Source organism: Xiphophorus hellerii, chromosome 19, assembly GCF_003331165.1.
Source record: "Xiphophorus hellerii strain 12219 chromosome 19, Xiphophorus_hellerii-4.1, whole genome shotgun sequence".
NCBI classification, from domain to species: domain Eukaryota; kingdom Metazoa; phylum Chordata; class Actinopteri; order Cyprinodontiformes; family Poeciliidae; genus Xiphophorus; species Xiphophorus hellerii.
Window position 1 is genome coordinate 6,129,696 of NC_045690.1, and position 18,439 is coordinate 6,148,134.

The 18,439-nt window shown below is 37.8% G+C and overlaps 1 protein-coding gene across 1 annotated transcript in view; it reads right to left on the minus strand.

The window, feature by feature from the left end:
• mnat1 (MNAT1 component of CDK activating kinase) overlaps positions 1–18,439 on the minus strand; it is a 56,553-nt gene that overhangs the window by 30,891 nt on the left and 7,223 nt on the right. The window contains 6 exon segments of the mRNA XM_032546340.1: positions 11,461–11,592; positions 14,619–14,759; positions 14,867–14,970; positions 16,042–16,090; positions 16,092–16,116; positions 16,468–16,620. Of these exon segments, the coding sequence (XP_032402231.1) occupies positions 11,461–11,592; positions 14,619–14,759; positions 14,867–14,970; positions 16,042–16,090; positions 16,092–16,116; positions 16,468–16,620 (604 nt within the window).

Here is an 18,439-nt window from a genome sequence, read left to right on the forward strand (position 1 = left end):
TAGAGATGGATGTCTTCATTCAGAAAGCTAAAAAAAATTATTTATTCAGCTCGGAGTGATGCACTTAAGCATTTATTTCTGTTTGTTTTGATCATCAGAGATTAGTTAATGAAAACCTGAAATTAATTATTTTTTAGAAAATTTGAACATTACATAAGACCAATAAAAATTGTTCTTTTTAATGCAGAGGTACTATGTTATGATGAAACTCAAAAAACTACAAACCTTTGGAATGGAAAGTTGAGTGGAAGGAAAAATGTGGAAACAAAACATCTTTGAATTCATGCAAAAGAAACCCTGACCAACTACAGAGTTACTATACAGGTTAGAGGATGATCTCACTTTTCAGAAGGCTATAATTTCTACAATAATAACAAATTTTTTATTTTTTATTTTCGCTGTGAGCCATTATCTTCAAAACTACCAGAAATAAAAACATTTGAAATACATCATAAATGTGTGTATGATATTGAGTTTCTGGATTACAGCAATTAATTTCCTTTTAAATTATATTCAAATATAATGCAATGTAAATTAACTCATAATTTAATGACTAGTAATAGAACAGAGATGGGCAGAGTACCCAAAAAATATACTTTTAAGTAAAAGTAACACTTCTTAAGTAAAAGTAGCCACTCAAGAAACTACTCAAATAAGAGTAAAATGTATCTGGTAAAAAGTCTGCTAAAGTACTCAGTAACTGATCAGTCATTTAATATTTAAGAAAATACATAATCAGATGGACCAAAATATAAAGTGGAAATTTTGGTATTTTAGGGATGAAAATGAAAATTTAGGGATGATAACAATTCAAATAACTAAATAATTCAAATAACTAACAAAAAATAAATCAGGCAAAATAATTTTTTTCAAATCAGTTTCTTTCAATAAAAAACTAAAGAAACTAACTAAAACTGGAGGTTTGTGTCTGTGTCTGGTACATGTTTGGTTACAACATGCTTGTTTTTCATCCAGTGGGGAGAAAATCCAGAAATTTTACTCAAGTAAGAGAAGAGATACTTCATAATAAAATTACTCAAGTAAAAGTAAAAAGTACAACATAGTAAAAAATACACCTAAAAGTTTTTTTTTCAAAAAAACTTTCTCAAGTAAATGTAATTGAGTAAATGTAACTAGTTACTACCCAACTCTGTAATAGTTGGTACCCATAGGTATAATTTAGCTTAGGAATAATGAAGTATCTGGTGTTGACATATTGGTATGAGGGGCCCCCGAATTAAAATCCACCTGGGGCCCCAAAAAAGGTTTGTGCCAGCCCTGTTCAGTAACTCAGATTTTCTAGTGATAGGGCCGAGATTTTCTTGATGCATTCCTCTCCAAGGTCACCTGTTGAAAACTGGCGCACGCGGGTACAGGACGTGACTCTTGTCTTTAAACATGGCGACACATAAAACAGACACAATTATTTGCGGTGAGGCTTTGATCGAAGACTCCAACCCTCTCATACAGCCCAAAAACCCAGACATGAGCTCTCAGAGGACTCCGCTCTAAATCATAAACTCATCACCTCCTATTAAAAGCCGGCATGAAAGTTGTTTTCAAAATGCTTTTGAGCAGGAAGGGGGGACGGACCCCCCAGCTCAACGGGACGGTGGGTTTTCAGATCAACAGGACTGACAGCCAAACACGAACATCTGCTTTTATCGTCACAGGGGCCCGTCCGACTATATATACAGCTTTGTGTGCATTGTAAGTTTGTGTATGTAACTGGTTTTTACACTCTTATGACACCCGCGTGGCACTAAAGTGGGCCTCTGGGGGCCATCAATCCTAATAAAACCACAGGGAAGGATGATTTGAAGAAATCACTGCCGAGCCAGTGGGAGCAATTCTGCAGCCTCAGCATTTGTACCGCTAACTTAAAAATAAAGTTTCTGTGCTGAGATGATGCCTGAAATGGGACTATTAAAAGGTCAAATGAAGGAGTCTCTTCCTGTGGTCTTTAGCTAAATTGACCCACTTGCAGTTTTTTTTCTGTTTTTTTATATTTGTAATGTTTCAGAGCGTCAGTTTTTATATTGGATAAAAATAACCAAAGTAAATATACAAGGCAGCTTTTAAATTGTAATTAATTTACTAATTATCAAAACCAAGCTGGACACAGAGTATGTGAAAAAACTAAACTACCACACCTACAGAATCAAATATAAATATTAAAGCACTTTTTAAGCATGTTCATGGTACGTTTCCAACAAGAAAAAGAAAAACAGTTTCGATACTCTATTATATATTATTTATTACTGTTATTGATAATGTCTACAAAAGGGACAAGGTAAACTAAATTAATTTTTTTTTTAATAATCTATAAAAAAAATTCTTGACACGGTTTTCAGGCATTTAGCAAATAGAAATAGTTTTTCTAATTCTAATTAATCTAAAACAAATAGAATTTGGTCTAATTTAATTTCAGGCAGTGAGAAAACAATATGTATGTGTGTTTTTATTATCTTTAAATATCTGGTTTCAACTGTAAATAATGTTTTATTCAATCAAGTGATAGATTGCACTTTCAAGGACTTTAAACAGAAATCCAAACCTTGAAATCACAAGCATTTCAAGGATTTCAAGCACCTGTACAAATCCTGTTGATAGAACCCACCTGACGACATGAAGTAGGAGAAATAGGAGTTAAAAGAAACATTTTACGATCTAGAGAAAGTCAAGAATAATTGAGAAACAAAATCATTATCTTCAATTCTTCATGTTTAACTGCTGCCAGACCTGTAGAATCAAGAAATAATTTAAATAGAACCTATCTGACAACATGAAGTAGGGTAAAACGTATCAAAAAGCATCACATCATCTCCTGATCTGAATAAATTGAAGACCAGATGAGGCTTTTATACTCCAGTGAACCACAGTGAGAAACCATTATCCACAAATGGAGAAAACATGGAACATTGGAGAACGTTCATGGGTTTGTTAGTCTACCGTTTACAACTCTAACGAGAGGTCAAAAAAAGAATTCAGAACAACATCTAAACCATTCTCTCAGTTAAGGTCAGAGTTCACGACTCAAAATTAAGTAATAGATATTAGACAAAAATCAAAGTTTACAGTCTAACATGAAAATGGCTGCAAACAGATGCTCAATTATTCAACTGTATATCTTCGAAAAGCAGAGGTGGAGCCTCCTGCACAACCAACAAGAATGCAGAAAGTGTTTTCTGGAAGGTAAGTCAACAATAAAACACTTGTCGTTTCTTGCCACCACTGTACATACGGTGGCAAAACCTGCTGACCAAACATGCTGGAGCTGTGCTTCGGTTGCTAGGTGACAGGCTGGGGTTGCTAGGTAACAGTGAAGTGCGACTTAAGACTCGGGAGGTTTTTGAAACGGCTCATTGTCCAGACACTAAAAAAAACCAGCAGGGTGTTGTTTTTTTAAGTGTTTTTAGAAGCAGTTGAGACTCAAATGTAAATATAAAAACGTGCAAAATGTGAACTTTGCTTAATAGGTCCCCATTAATGTACTCAACAAAAAAAAAAAAACAGAAACAAACAAATGTCAGGGGGGGATTTTTCTTTGGTATTTGCTCCTGGTTCATCTGTTTGGAAATATTTAACAGAAGATCCAGTGAAGACAGTCTAAGTACCACGAGGGGTGGGCTCATCGTTCACCATTGCTTTCAATATTTCATCTGATCAATCAACCAACACACAGGCAAATATCAGCACTCTCCAGCTCAGCAGGACACATCAAGGATGCAGCTTCTCCCCACCACATCCGCAGAAACTCATCTGGTTCCCAGAGGGTTTGAGAGCTGGTGGGTTCCTCCTCACTAATACAAGAGGTAATAATCAGAACAATGGCCGGGCATCTGCAGGTCAAAGAACTTTAATCCCACCTTGAATAAAATTTAAGACAGAAAAATCTATAAATATAGAGAATGGTTGGAGGATCCTGCTGTATTACAATCAAGCATCGCTGAACCCCCCCGTAATGCTAAGCTTAAAATTGTTTTTGTTTTTTTTCACAGACTGTATCTAATATGTAACCGTTGGCAACAGAAGTCGTCCAGGCAACTGGGAATAAATTTGCAGTAAAAAAACCCAGCTAGCTAGCAAGGCTATATTAGCAACTAGTTAGCCTCGAGTCACAGAATGCAATGAAGATTTTCTGTGTGCGACAAAAGTCCTGCAACAACAACAACAAAAAAACTACACTTGCATTATAAAATAGTTCCAGCCACAACAAAATTTAAGACCTGTGATTAACGTATTTAAATTGACCAACATATTCAACATGTATTGATGGTCTTAATGATAGCACTCATCAAAATGTAATGTTTGTCACTGTTTTCTCAACTGTTGACTGTATGTTGTATATATGACCTCTTACTCTTGTGTTTTTATAATGTAAAGCCTTGTTGTTGAAATATGCTACAAAAAACTTGATTGACTGATTGATTAAAACCAATTTAAATCTTTTCTAATCACTATAAGACATATTAGAAACATGAATTTTAAAACTTTTTAAGGATGAGCGAACATCCTGAACGGAAAGGAAGCATTGCAGAGGGATTGAAAATGATGTGCCTTGTTAGAAGCTATGCTAACACTTTCCCAGCCCTCACTTCCTTGTTCTGCCCCGGAGCTGCCGGTGCTTCTGTGTGGATAAAGGGATTTGGGTTGCTCACTGGCACGCCGAGCAGCAAGTAGCAAGTGTAAAAACTGCTGGCTCCCTGTGTCTTACCAGTTTAAATATATCTCCCTGACCGGTGGCAGCTGCTCCGGCGCAAAGCCCCTAAAGCTGACAACTCCTTTTTCCGCCAAGCGGAGGCCGGCCAGCTTGCAGGCTGGGTTCGAAGAGCCCCACCGAAGCTGGTCCGGGCCGTCACAGGGGGGCCGAGGTGTGAACGGACATGTGCTGATGCCAATCAGGGCTCCTACACTGCAAAAACACAAAATCTTACCAACTGTTTTCTCTCTAGTTTCTAGTGCAAAGAACTTAGTACACTTGAAATAAGACTAATCTAACTTTTCTCATGTTATAAGTACAATAATATGCCAGTGGAAATAGTACTTTTTTATTAATACTAAAGAATTACCGACTTTAAACTTGTGCGGAAACCAACAGTTATTTTAGTAATTGATTATTCTGTCTATAAATTGGACATTCTGCAATTTTGTTATTTAAACACAAATTTTTTTAAATGCAATATTAGGAATCCATTAATAGATACAAATAAACACATAATTTATGACATTTTACAACCTAAAATGCAACATCAGCATTTCTTTAGTGAACGGTTGATCATTTGCAGCAAAGGATGCATCTGCAGCTAAAAATACTTCTAACATCATCATGTGAAAAGCCCAATTCTTTCTGCTGATTATCTTTTTAATTAATCAATTAATAATTGGATCAAAAAACATGATTAATAGGAGATTTGTTGTTATTTTTTTACAGAATTTGAATCAGGTGAAGCTGAACTTATGCCACTTAAGTTCTGGTTAGACGCATTAAAGACAAATCTAATGCAATGTATATATTTTTTGGCTTAATTACTGATCTGATTATGTTAGTCTTTCAACAAATGGCCTTTTTGAGTCTTTATACTGCAGTTAAAGATAAATAAATTACTAAATCAGTTGAGGTTTATTTCAATAATTGATTAATCACAATTAATCCGATTAATTGTTTCAGCCTAACTTAAAACAAGCTCTTATAACTTGATGAAAAGTTATTTATAGGTTAATTTGACCTCATTTCAAATATACGAAGATATTTGCACTACAATCTAGACCAAAAACACTTGGTAAGATTTAGTGTTTTTGCAAACCCCCTTCTTAAAACCTCTTTGTTTTAATTAAAACAATGGAATGAAGATCTCTGTGTGTGTTTTTTTTTCCTGCGGAGTGTGAACAGGGAAGGGAAAATAAAGTGCAAGCGTCAGTGGGGGTTGCGGAGAGTATACAGCAACAACTCAGACAGAACAGGTTGGGCCAGTCTGCAGAGTGCGGCCTGCGTCGACAAGTGCATCTGCTGAGCAGAGGTCACAGTAGAGGACTCAACCAGGAGAGCAAACACACTCTCACCGTCTCCGTGTGTGTGTGACTGTGTTTTCGATGGCAGGCAAATTCCACTGTCCAAGTGTCCAATGAGTGGCCAGAGAGAGCCCGGGTTATTTCAGCCAGCCACACGGCTTTTAGGGATAAACATTCCACCCACATTAGCTCCTCCGTGTGTGTGTTGCTATTTGTTTATGTGCCTCCTGTTTCATTAGGTGCCCACGCCGGCCTCATCAGGTATGTCAGCTGCTGTGCTGCCAGAGGGCCCATGGGCCCCCGGCGGAGCTGGAACCGGGGACCTTTCATCTAAGGTGGCGCTGAAAGCCGCTCCAAGGTGGAAAGATTCCCCATCGGTCAGCTGCTTTCCGGAATGGGACACTGCAGCAGCTGAGAACAATCCGCCATCAGCACAAACACACGGTCCCTAGATGATGAAGCGTTTACCTTCACTGCCACGGAAACAGACGTCTCAGACCCAGCATGCATGTTTTTGACCTGTAATGCTTCCTTGAACAGGTTAGGATAGGTCTGTGTTCATTACATTTATTGCAAAAAATTATTTTCCAATAATGAGATTTTAGTCTGCTCAATTCTGCACTGCAAAACACAAAACCTAACCAAGTATTTTTGGTCTAGTTTCTAATAAAAAAAACCTCAGAATAGTTAAAATAAGACAAAATTAACTTATAAGTAACTTTTCAGCAAGACGTAGGAGCTTGTCTTAAGTCAATAATTCCTTAATATTGATGTAAAAGAACTAGTTCCACTGGCAGATTATTTCACTTATAACATGGGATAAATGTATTGATGGAAGTGAAATATTCTGCCAGTGGAACTGGCACTAGTACGAAGGCTCCTATATCTTACTGAAAAGTTCACTTGTAAGTTAGTTTTGTCTTATTTCAAGTGTAGTAATATAGTTTTAGGACGTCTTGTCACTTTAAATCCAAATAAGCTGCTGCAAGCCACATCCCCCAACTCAATGTTTACAGAGAAAATGGCTGCAAACAAATGCACAATTATGCAACTGTAAATCTTTGAAAAACAGAAGTGGAGCTTCCTGCACAACCAACAAGAATGCAGCAAGTGAATTGACAAAGTACAAAAACTTATCAAGTGTTTTTGGTCTACCTTTTAGTGCAATTATCTCAGAACACTTGAAATCGAACAAAACTAACTTACAAATAAATCTGATGCAAGATCTAGGAGCTTGTTTAAGAAAAAAAAAATCCTTAGTATTGATGTAAAAGTACTTGTTCTACGATCAACGAGCTTGTTTCACTTATAACAAGACATTTTTCAATAATCTGCCAGTGGAACAAGCACATTTTCATCAATATTAAGTATTTATTGATGCAAAACGAGCTCTTATATCTTGCTAAATTTTTTTTTTCTTATTTCTGGTGTACTAAGATATTTACACCATCAACTAGACCAAATATACTTGGAAAGATTTTGTATTTTTGCAGAGTAGCTTCAGGAAGGTAAGTCACCAACCAAACACTTGTCTTTTGCATACATTGGTAGAAACAGCTGACTAAACATGCTGGAGCTCCGCTTAGGTTGCTAGGTAACAGCGCAGTGCCCAGGACTGTGACTTAACTGATTGGAAGACTTTTGAAACGGCTCATTTTCCTAACACCAAAAAACATAAATCCTATTCTTAAAAAGTATCATTGGTATTTTTTAATCACTTTGGCTGTTTTAAGAAGCAGGTTGAGGCCCAAATGCAAGAATAAAAACATGCAAAATGTGAAATTTGCATAAGTCCTCTTTAAAATCTGCGCCTCTCTCAACGCAGGTGCCAAGTGAGCTCTTCAGTGGCATGAAGAGTCTTGGCACCTGCGCTCGATCCCGTGTTAGACAACAACGAGCCTGTTTAAACAGCAAATCCTCCCACGCAGAGCGAGTCTTTTGATTTCAGAGGACTTCTATTTTAGAAAGACACTTTATTCTTCAAACACTGTGTGCTCAGACTTCGGGGGAGGGGCCCGGAGTGTATTTATCTGCATGCACCCGCACATGGACGTTTGTGTATCTCCTGGTTCAATAGAGCAATCTACAAAGTGAGGGATTAGAGAAGGTTTTCAGACCATTCCTGAGGCAAGACCAGGCCCATCCCACTGCACATCACACCTGGACTAATACAACTTTCCCCCCCTGGATTGGCCAACTTCCTCTTCAGGACATTTAACTGTGATGTTAGCACTCGGTGTTTAGCCAGGAGTCCCCCTCACCAGTTCTAAGGAAACCCATCCAGCTCTTCCCAGCACAAATCAGGACTGGATTCAACAGAAGGTCCTGTTTTAGATATAGTTTGAAATGACTGCTGATGCTGGGGGAAAACTTGCATCTTTAAGTTTCCCTTTAATGGCTCAAGTTCAGGTAGATTGGATGAAAAGTGACTGTGAACATCAACACTGCAAAAACCCAAAGTCTTACTAAGTTTGGTCTAGTTTCTGAAGTTAAGCTAGAAATAAGACAAAACTAACTTTCAAGCAAGATAATAGCTTGTTGTAGGTAAATAATCCCTTAATATTGATTTAAAAAGTAGTAGTTTCATGGACAGACTATTTCATCTATAGCACAGGAAAAATGTATTGTAAGTGAAATAATCTGCCAATGGAACTAGTACTTTATTTTCACTGTTAGAGAATAATTTACAAAAACAAGGTCCTATATTTTGCTGAAAAGTTACTTGTAATTTAGTTTAGTCTTATTTCAAATGTACTAAAATATTTGCACTTGAAAATAGACCAAAAATACTTGTAAAGATTTTGTGTTTTTGCACTGTATTCTCAAGTATAGCCACATATTCTCAATTAGAATTATGTCAGTACTTTGACTAGGTCATTTTGACACGTGGATATGCTTGTGTTAAACCTGTAGTGTCCAATCAGGGCTTCCATACTGCAAAAACACAAAATCTTACCAAGTATTTTTGGTCACGTTTCTACTTCAAATATCTTAGCATGAAAAAAGTAAAAACTAACATAAAAGTAACTTTTCAGCAAGATGCAGGAACTTGTTCAACCCAATGATTCCTTAATATTAATGAAAAATGAAATGGTTGTTATAAGTGAAATAATCTGCCAGTGAAATAAGACTTTTTAACTTACGATATGGGAAAATGTCTTGTGCCACTGACATGGTTACTTTAATTATAAACAATACTTTTTCATCATTATTAAGGAATTATTGACTTAAAACAAGTTCTATTTCTGCATTTAAAAGAAATGTAATTGAAGGGTTGTTGTGTGTTTTGTGTATTTTAAATCTGTCACTAAGTTAATAACTAAGTTGTTCTTCATTTGTATAAGAGGAAGATATTGAAAGTTGATTTTGCCCTTTCATTCATAATTTCTTTCAGTTGCTACAAGAACTCTTCATATTTATTGAGTGAATATGAAATGAATTAAATTAAATTGCAGAATACTACATAGAATTTGCACAAATCTCTTTAAGCGATGAAATATCCACATATTTCAGATTTGCTTTTCCCAAATTTCTTCCCAAAAACTCACAGATACATGCATTCCAGCAATCTGCACGAACCCACAGCTCTTTCCTGAAAGCCTACCAAGTCAAACAAAAGTCATTCCTCTGGACTCTGAGGTGAAGGGAAATCCAAACCAACACTTTCCCCTGACTCACGTCTCTCGGTTCGACCGAGCAGATGCGTGGTGAGAGCGCTGTTCCACTAACAGCAGTTCAAACGACAAGATGAAGAGAAATTAAAGCAAGAAGCCAGGAAAGCGGCCAAAAGAAACACAATTGTGGCACGTTTCTCTGAGTCGGTGAGTTTAAATTCCTACTTCATATTAAAAATGGTGACATTCAGAGAACCACACTGAAACACTCACAAGAAACTGGGCATGAAGCAGTTGTCTTTAGAGAAAAGTGAAAGTTTATGTATAGCAGAGCGTGTAAGAAAGCGTTTTGAAGCCTTAGGTGAGTATGAAGCACATATCTTTGCCATGCATCACTAAACTGTGAGAAGACAACCGTGTCTCATGAGGGCTGCAGTGGAGGGAGTGAGGATGATGACACAGCCTATCTCAGCCCGTTAAAATGAAAATAAATGACCGAAAACGTGAACGACAGCCAAGTATGAAGGTCTCTCCAGGCACCGTGTGCACAAACTGCAGCGCAGCTAAAGCCCGGAGCCCACATGCCCGGCCCTCGTGGGACCCACCGCTGCTACAGCAGGAATGTGATGATCCGAGCGAAGAGGCCCAATGCCCGTTCCCACACTAAGGGGAAGCAATAGGCGATGACTAAAGTCCTCCGTTTCAGGCCCTACACTGCAAAAACACAAAATCCTACCAACTATTTTGGTCTAGTACTAGTGAAAATATCTTACTACACTTCAAATATGGCAAAACTAATTTAAAAGTAACTTTTCATCAAGATACAGAAGCTTGTTTTAAGTCAATAACTCCTCAATATTGATGAAAAATACTAGATAATCTGCCAATGGAAGTTATTGACTTAAACAAGTTCTTATATCTTACTGAAAAGTTGCTTGTAAGTTAGTTTTGTCTAATCTGAAGTGGAATAAGATTTTTGGACTAAAAATTAGACCAAAAATACTTGGTAAAATTTTTCTTTGCTAGTAATGAATTACCTAGAGCTGAATAATAAATCAGTAGCAATATATAGACACAGGATCAATATCGATCGATAATATTCAATGTATAGAAGACCCCCTGAACTGTGGTTCATTATCACACAGCATGAAAGCCTTTAGTAGCTCAACCTCTCAAGGTCAGCTAAGCAAAGTTGGTGGAATCAACTAACTCGCTCACTCGATGGTTACCTAGCAACTAACTCGCTCACTCGATGGTTACCTAGCAACGACTTGTTGAGTAACTGATGCAGCAGCAGTTTAAAGTTTAGCCACTGTGCCTCATAACTGCTTAAAAATGACCAAACTATAGAAACTGTGGATAAAATAGAAATGGTGGAATCATCAGTTTGGCGATATTTTCAATTTAAAACCAAAAACTAATTAATAATTATCAATATCAGCTGATATGAAACCCTTACATTGTGATATGCTTTACAGGCATAAATAAGGAAAAAAAGAAGGAAAGAAAGATATAGAGGGAGGGAGGGAGGGAGGGAGGGAGGGAGGGAGGGAGGAAGGAAGGAAGGAAGGAAGGAAGGAAGGAAGGAAGGAAGGAAGGAAGGAAGGAAGGAAGGAAGGAAGGAAGGAAGGAAGGAAGGAAGGAAGGAAGAAAGACTGAAAGTCATGGAGGGATAAAGAAAGGACACAAGAGAGAAATTCATAAAGGAAGAATACCAGGAAGGAAGGTAGGAAAGAAGGAAGGAACGATAACATTTAGACAAAAGAGAGAAAATATAGTTTTCCTGCCTTTTCCAGGCTCAATTAATACCAAAAAGATCCAGTGTTTCACTTACGATCTGGATCCCCGTAGAGAACAAGCTGGTCGGCTTCACATTCTGTTTCTGCTGCTCTATCTGCGTCTCCAGCTGGGCGGCGCGAACCTTGTGTTGAGCAAGCAAGATGGTGGCAGGAAGCTTGGACTGTTCCTGGAGGAACACAAGCGGTTTCAGTGGCTGTCATTAAAGTGTTTCATTATGAGACCGACACCGGCGGCAGCCCCTTCCCATCATTCATCGCTGCAGCGAGATAACCATCAGCAAGTGGTGCTTTCAGCCGGGCTGTCGCTGGGCTGTAGGCGCAGATATTAAAAACCGAGCAGGAGAACAAAACCTCCAATTAAATCCAAGGTCAGAGGACATATGTCTAAGTACAACAACTACTAAAGCGGAGATCATGCAGCAAACAGGAACACTGGAAAAACACAAACTTATACCAAGTATTTTTGGTCTAGTTTCTAGTGCAAATATCTTAGTTCACTTTAAAATAAGACAAAAACTAACTGATATGTAACTTTTCAGCCACTTACAGGAGCTTGTTTTAAGTCTGCTAATTCCTTAAAAATAATTTTAAAAAGTACATTATAAGTAGATTATTTCACTTAGAACAAGCCATTTTTCCTATGTTCATAAATAAACTGCCAGTAGAACTAGAACTGGGTTGCTAGGTGACGGGCTGGGCTTGGCTGGGGTTGCTAGGTAACAGCACAGTGTCCTTCATTTTGAAATAAGTGAAATAATCTGCCAATGGAACTATAGTACTGTTTTCATTAAAATGAAGGAACTATTGACTTAAAACAAGTTGCTATATCAAGCTGAAAAATTACATTTAAGTTATTTCAGTATTTCAAGTGTACTATGAAATTTGCACTGCAAACTAGACCAACAATACTTGGTAAGTTTACTGTATTTACATAACCTGATCTACACTACTGCTGCAAAAACAACATGTTGATTGGTACAGATAAAATAATGATTAGGGCTGCAACTAACAAGTATTTTAGTTATCTATTAATTAGATTTTTAAAAATGGTACATTCTGCAGATTTTTCATTCTTTTTAATGCAATATTAAAAAATACATTACAAGATGCTAATAAACAAATGACACAATGACATTCATTTGTAGCAAATGATGATCTGTTGGTTATTTTTGGAATAACTGATTCATAATTGAGTAGCAAAAGCTGCTTAGTGAGATTTTTTAATAATTGTTTTACAGAATACGATCCAGGTGAATCTAAAACTATACCACTTTAGCATTTCTGGGTAGAAGATATTTACAGAGAAAGTTTTTTTTTAATCTTTCATGCAAAATGTATATATTTTTTGTACAGTTTTGGTTTAATTACTGCTCTTTCTAAAAATTGCCTTTTTAGTCTGTATACACCAGTTAATGAACCATCGATTACTAAATTAGTTGATGATTAGTTCAATAACCAATTATTCAATTAATTGTTTCAGCCTTACTGATATTAGCTGGTTAATTAATCAGGCGATAAAGGAAGAGGGAACAGTCTATTAGCCTTATTTCAGCAAGCTGACAGGCAGAGTGCAGCAACACTCTGGGTCTTTCATTGACTGCTCATTAAAATTAATTTGAACTGCTGAAATTGTGTGATAAATTATTTTTAAGGCTTTTGTTGTGTTTATTCGGGAACTTTTGGGCACGCTGGTACCGGTAACCGGGACCGGTCCATGCAAAAGTTTCAGCATGAACTATTTCAACTACATTTGTGGAATTTAAAAATTGAAGAAAAGTTTAATCAAATCCAAGGTATACTCTAAAAATAGTCTTTAAAATGACCAGAAATTTCAGAAATATGTAAATTAAAGTATTAGCTGATAAGAGTAAAGCAGATATAGGAGATAAACGGATAAATTCTGTGTGCAAATGGCCACAGAGAGGCGGAGAAGTCAGAGTTTCCCTCAGAGGGGGTCTGAGCTGATCTCATCTGCCTACGGTCAACAGACCCTGTGCCTTAAACAAGCAAGCACACAGCTTAACCTGTTATCTGTGATGGTCCTTCTGCTGGCAGCTCTGCAGGAACAATAACTTCCAAAGCCCTCGACTCAAAACAATGGAGCCGAAAAGCTTTGGGATCACAGAATGAGAACAATGCAAGCCGCAGCGCAATGACTTGTAATAAGCTCTTAATGGTGTCACAGGGTGACGGTGTGTGTCTGAGGGTGTTTTCACACCTGGTAGTCCAGTAGACTCGGTTCGAAAAGTTGTAACATTTGTTTCATTTTTAGCCGCTGTGGTTTTCTTTCACACTGTATTGAGTGAAACAAACCAAACTAAATAAAAAACCTGTTTGTCTCCTTGCCTGTGGTGGCGCTGCATCAATAACCACTGAAGGAAACAACACTGAAACCTCAGAAGAAGACAATTTTCTTTGTCACAAAATGTAAGCAAAAAATGGAGTGGCTTCAAATTTTAGTGGTTGTAGGATTTCTCTTTTGTCATTTCTCCTGCTAGCATTAAAACCCGTCATGCTTCAAGCTAAGTACCAAAATCGGTTCTCATTAACGTAAACGTGTGATGAAAATTTAAAAAAATTCTTTGCAGAGAGGAATCCACCTGCCAAACTCAACACCAGGGCTGAGTCAAACTATTTCGACAGAGCTCTGCACAAAGTGTTGCCTGAATGGTCGAAAGTTTGTTGCTGTGCTTTATTTTTCAACACTCTGATACTTTTGAGGAACGTTTTTCTGATGTGATGAAAAACTATGTACATTTGTACAATTCTTTACAACATAACTTTTACAAACAATTGTGCGAAATTTGAATAAAACTTACCAAAACCACGTGACTGTGCATCAATGAAGCATATGGGGACCTTCTGACTCTCTCATTTGTTTTGATTGTATTTACCCAGAATGCCTTGTGCTGTTGTCCACTTCCTGCTTTTGGAGCGGACTTCAGTTCACTTGGTATTTAAATATGCATTCAAACCATGCCAGAGTTCACTTCAACTGAACCGAGATCTAGGTTTTTAGGCGGACAAGAGTTCACTTTTTTGGTCTGGATCAGATTACGCATTCATAAGTCCCCAAACGAGCCAGAGTTCAGTTAAAGCGGACAAAACAGTGCCGGTGTGAAAGCATGTGCATCAGCCTTTCTTTTCTTGTCACTTTTAGTAAATAAGGACATGCAGTACGTGTGTTTCTCACCAGTTCATCCAGCAGAGCCTGTTTGCTCTTCCTCTTGGCCTGCAGCTGCCTCTGCTCCTCCTGCAACACTTCCAGCCTCCGCTGCTCGTTGCTCTGCTGCTGCAGAAGCAGCAGCTCCTCCAGCTCTTCCTGCTCCCGCGTCTGAGGGAGGAGAATGAAACATTATCCTCAAAACAATCTGCAACATCACCGACCACAAAACTGAAGTCATGCAAGTGTTTGTTTAAGAGAGGGGAGACGGAGCTTACAAGCTTCGCCTTATTTCTCTGGATGATGTCTTTGTTTTCCCTCTGGTACTGCTCCATCCTGCCCTTGGTGTTTTCCACATCAATGTTGTTTGTAAGGTTGTAAACTGCATTTAAATGTAAAAAAAAAAAAAAATACATAATTGATTTTAACTTTAAAAACAAAATATTGTGTATCTGTAAATAATATTCTTCAGATGAGAGAAGCAAAATCAACACCTTTACCTACTACAGAAACAATTAGGAGCTTCCATCTTACATATTAAGATTCAAGAAATTTAAAGTCATCCATGACTGAACATCACCTAGAATAATAAAAAGCTTAACAGAGGTTGGCTCAGAGTGTTTAGGAGGAAATAAAGCTGGCAACCATCAGCATATGGAAAGGAATTCACTGCAAAAACAAAATCTTATGCAGTGTTTTTGGTCTAGCTTCTAGTGCAAATATATTAGTACACTTGAAATAAGAAAGAAAATAAGTAATTTTTCAGCAAGATATAGGAGCTTGTTTTAAGTCAATAATTCCTTAATATTGATTTTTAAAAAGTAGTAGTTCCACTGGCAGATTATTTAAATTATAATGTGGGGAAAATATCTTAATATAAGTGAAGTAACAATATTTCAAAGGATAGCTCCCAGCAGTGAAAAAAGAAGTGACCCAAGTAAAGAGCCCTGCAGTTGTCCTTGTGACAATGACAATAAAGATTTATCTTATCTTATCTTAGTACCCCCAATGCAAGCATCTTTCATAATGCTGTAATCTGCCAGTGGAACTAGTTCTTTTTTTTAACAATATTAAGGAATTAATTACTTAATTAAGCTCCTACATCTTGCTGAGAAGTTACTTGTAAGATAGTTTTATCTTATTTCAACTCTACTAAGATATCTACACTAACAACTAGACAAAAATACTTGGTCATGTTACTAATTTTCAAAAGATAGCTTCCCAGCTGCAGAAGATAAAGTTTGAAAAGTAGTGGGCCAATAATAGAGCCTTGTGGTACACCCTATGGAAAATATTCGGGATGCTTTTTAAAATTTTTTATAAAACCTACTACTTGGAGATTAATGGTGACACTCAGTCCATCCAGGCTGAAAGTCCTCTGAGGGACTTGCATTGCCCAGATCCGATGTTTCTTTGATGAGAAGACATTGGACTGAGGCCTTCCTGTTCCTACCTATGTCCTCCACCTGCTCCAGATAATCGTTATAGTCTCTCAGGCTAGGGGAAGTCGAACTCTCTTTTGTTGTAGCTGCAGACAAACAAGAGGAGCAATCACCGACAGTAACAGCATCCATTAAATCAACCATTTTATAAACCATCTCTGCATTCTGCCCCATACACACATACATTAGATCTCAATTAAGGGGCTATTAAAACACTGATAAGATGGAGTGAAAGAGGACAAGGAGGGGCTGCGGAGTAAAAATCTGGCAGAGAAAGAGCCTCCGCCCCCACCACCCGGGGAGACTCATTGTCTACAAAACAAACAATGTAATGAGGAAGACAAAGGCAGCTTAAGAAGTGGGAGGAGGCCTGGAGTAACATATAAACACCGAGAACCACACCCCTAATGCCCACCCCTCTCCCCAAACTCACTCACATTTTCATCACCTTCTTGCGGATCTCTACCTCCTTGTCCACAGTTGCGTCTTCGAAGAGCTGCACGCGAAAGTTGCTCTTCCTCAGAGGCGTGTCGCATTGCACGCAGTTCCCCGAGCCGCGCACAAACAGCATCTCCACACAGTTCTCGCATCTAAGGCAACAAGCAGAACATTGGTAACACAGCTTCATGTGCAAATACAGTTTTCTACTCATTTCTCCATGAAATGAGGCAATAATGCAGCAGTGGGCGATAATGGGGGATCAGAATATTTCTCCTAAGTGCTCAAAGATGGCCGGGATTACGGTTGGAATGTCGATTAGGCCGCCTCGCACTCTCAGACAAGAGGAAATTAGTCCCAACACCCCATCAGCGGAGTGTCTGTCTGCGCTGGAAAAACGTTTGCTTTATTGTTGTTTCAGCAGACCTCAACCATTCTGCCAGGTTGCGTAACATGAGAAAAATCCAGCTCAGTAATTTGTGCAGAACTCATCCCAGAACAGATTATATGATGAGTAACTTTGGATTCATCGCCTGATTACAGGAAGTATTATAAGATAAAATATTTGTGATTTTAACAATATTCTATCATATTGTCCAATTTCTAAGACAATGGCCAAAACATCTATTGGAAAGAAAGAGGTAGTGATTTCTTTTTTTTTTCCTTGCCAAAAGCACTTTATTTTAGCCACTATTTTAGGAAAGTGACAATATACATCTGCCATTTATTTATTTTTTATTATTATTATCCATAAAGTTTGAGACCTTCAACATTGAAACTGAGCATAAAATTTATTAAGAGGAATTTAACTTTTCAAACCAACCTATCTTAAGTGGAAAAGTAATTATCTCCATTGTTAAATCATGAATTAAATGTTTTTATTCCCATTTTCCAAAAAGTTGCAATCTAGTATCCGTCTGACAACATGGAGTGTGCTAACAGATTTTTAAAAACATGTTCTAAAGAATTTCAAGAACAGATGAGAAACACATTTTCTTCCAGTTCTTCAGCCTGGAAATGGTTACAAATATATTTCTAAGGCTTTGGGACTCCAGTAAACATTAGCGAGAAATGGAGTGGTAAATCTATCCAGGAGTGGTCGGCCTACCAAAACTACTCCAAGAGAGCATCAACAACTCATCCAGGCAGTCATAGAAAAACCCCGTAATATCTACCGCTCCAAGTTTCACTTGGTTTCCTAAAGGTCAGAGTTTAGGGTTCAACAATGATAAACAGACCAAACAAAAATGGCTTCCAAATCAAAATTATGCAAAACCCTGCCTCATGCTTACCATGAAAATATATTTTTAGTGTTCTATGGACTGGTATAAAATGACCAGCACTTCAGAAGTAGAACAGTCAAACATGGTGGAGGTAGTGTGATGATCTGGGGATGCTTTGCTGCTTCAGTACCTGGACAATTTACTATAATTGATGAAAACATGAATTCAAGTTCAAAAGCAACTGGGTAACGCAGGAGGACAATAATCCAAGGAACCGGTAAAAAGAAAACTGGCCCACCTAAAAATCAAAGTCTAAGTTCAGTTGAAGTGAACTCTAGTGCTGTTTGAATGCATATGTGAACGCCAAGTGGACCAGCGAGTGCTCCAAAAGCAGGAAGTGGGCCATAGTGCAGGGAATTCTGGGTAATACAACCAAAGCAAATGCATGAGACTAGAGCTAGTGGGAGAAATGGCTGCCTGATATTTTACCTAAGATAAAAGAGAAATCCTATAAGCACTAAAATCTGACGGCACTCCATTTTTGTTTACATTTTGCTCATGTACTTCTTTGTAGGTGTTTGTGTCACTTCCTTCAGTGGTTCTTGGTGCAACACCCCCACATGCGAGGAGGAGAACAGGTTTTTCAGAAGGTTTTGGATCAGTTTGAAAGCAAACCGCAGCAGCTGGAAATGTAACAAATGTCACAATCGACTAAAATCTACTGGGTGTGAAAACATCCTCAAGTATC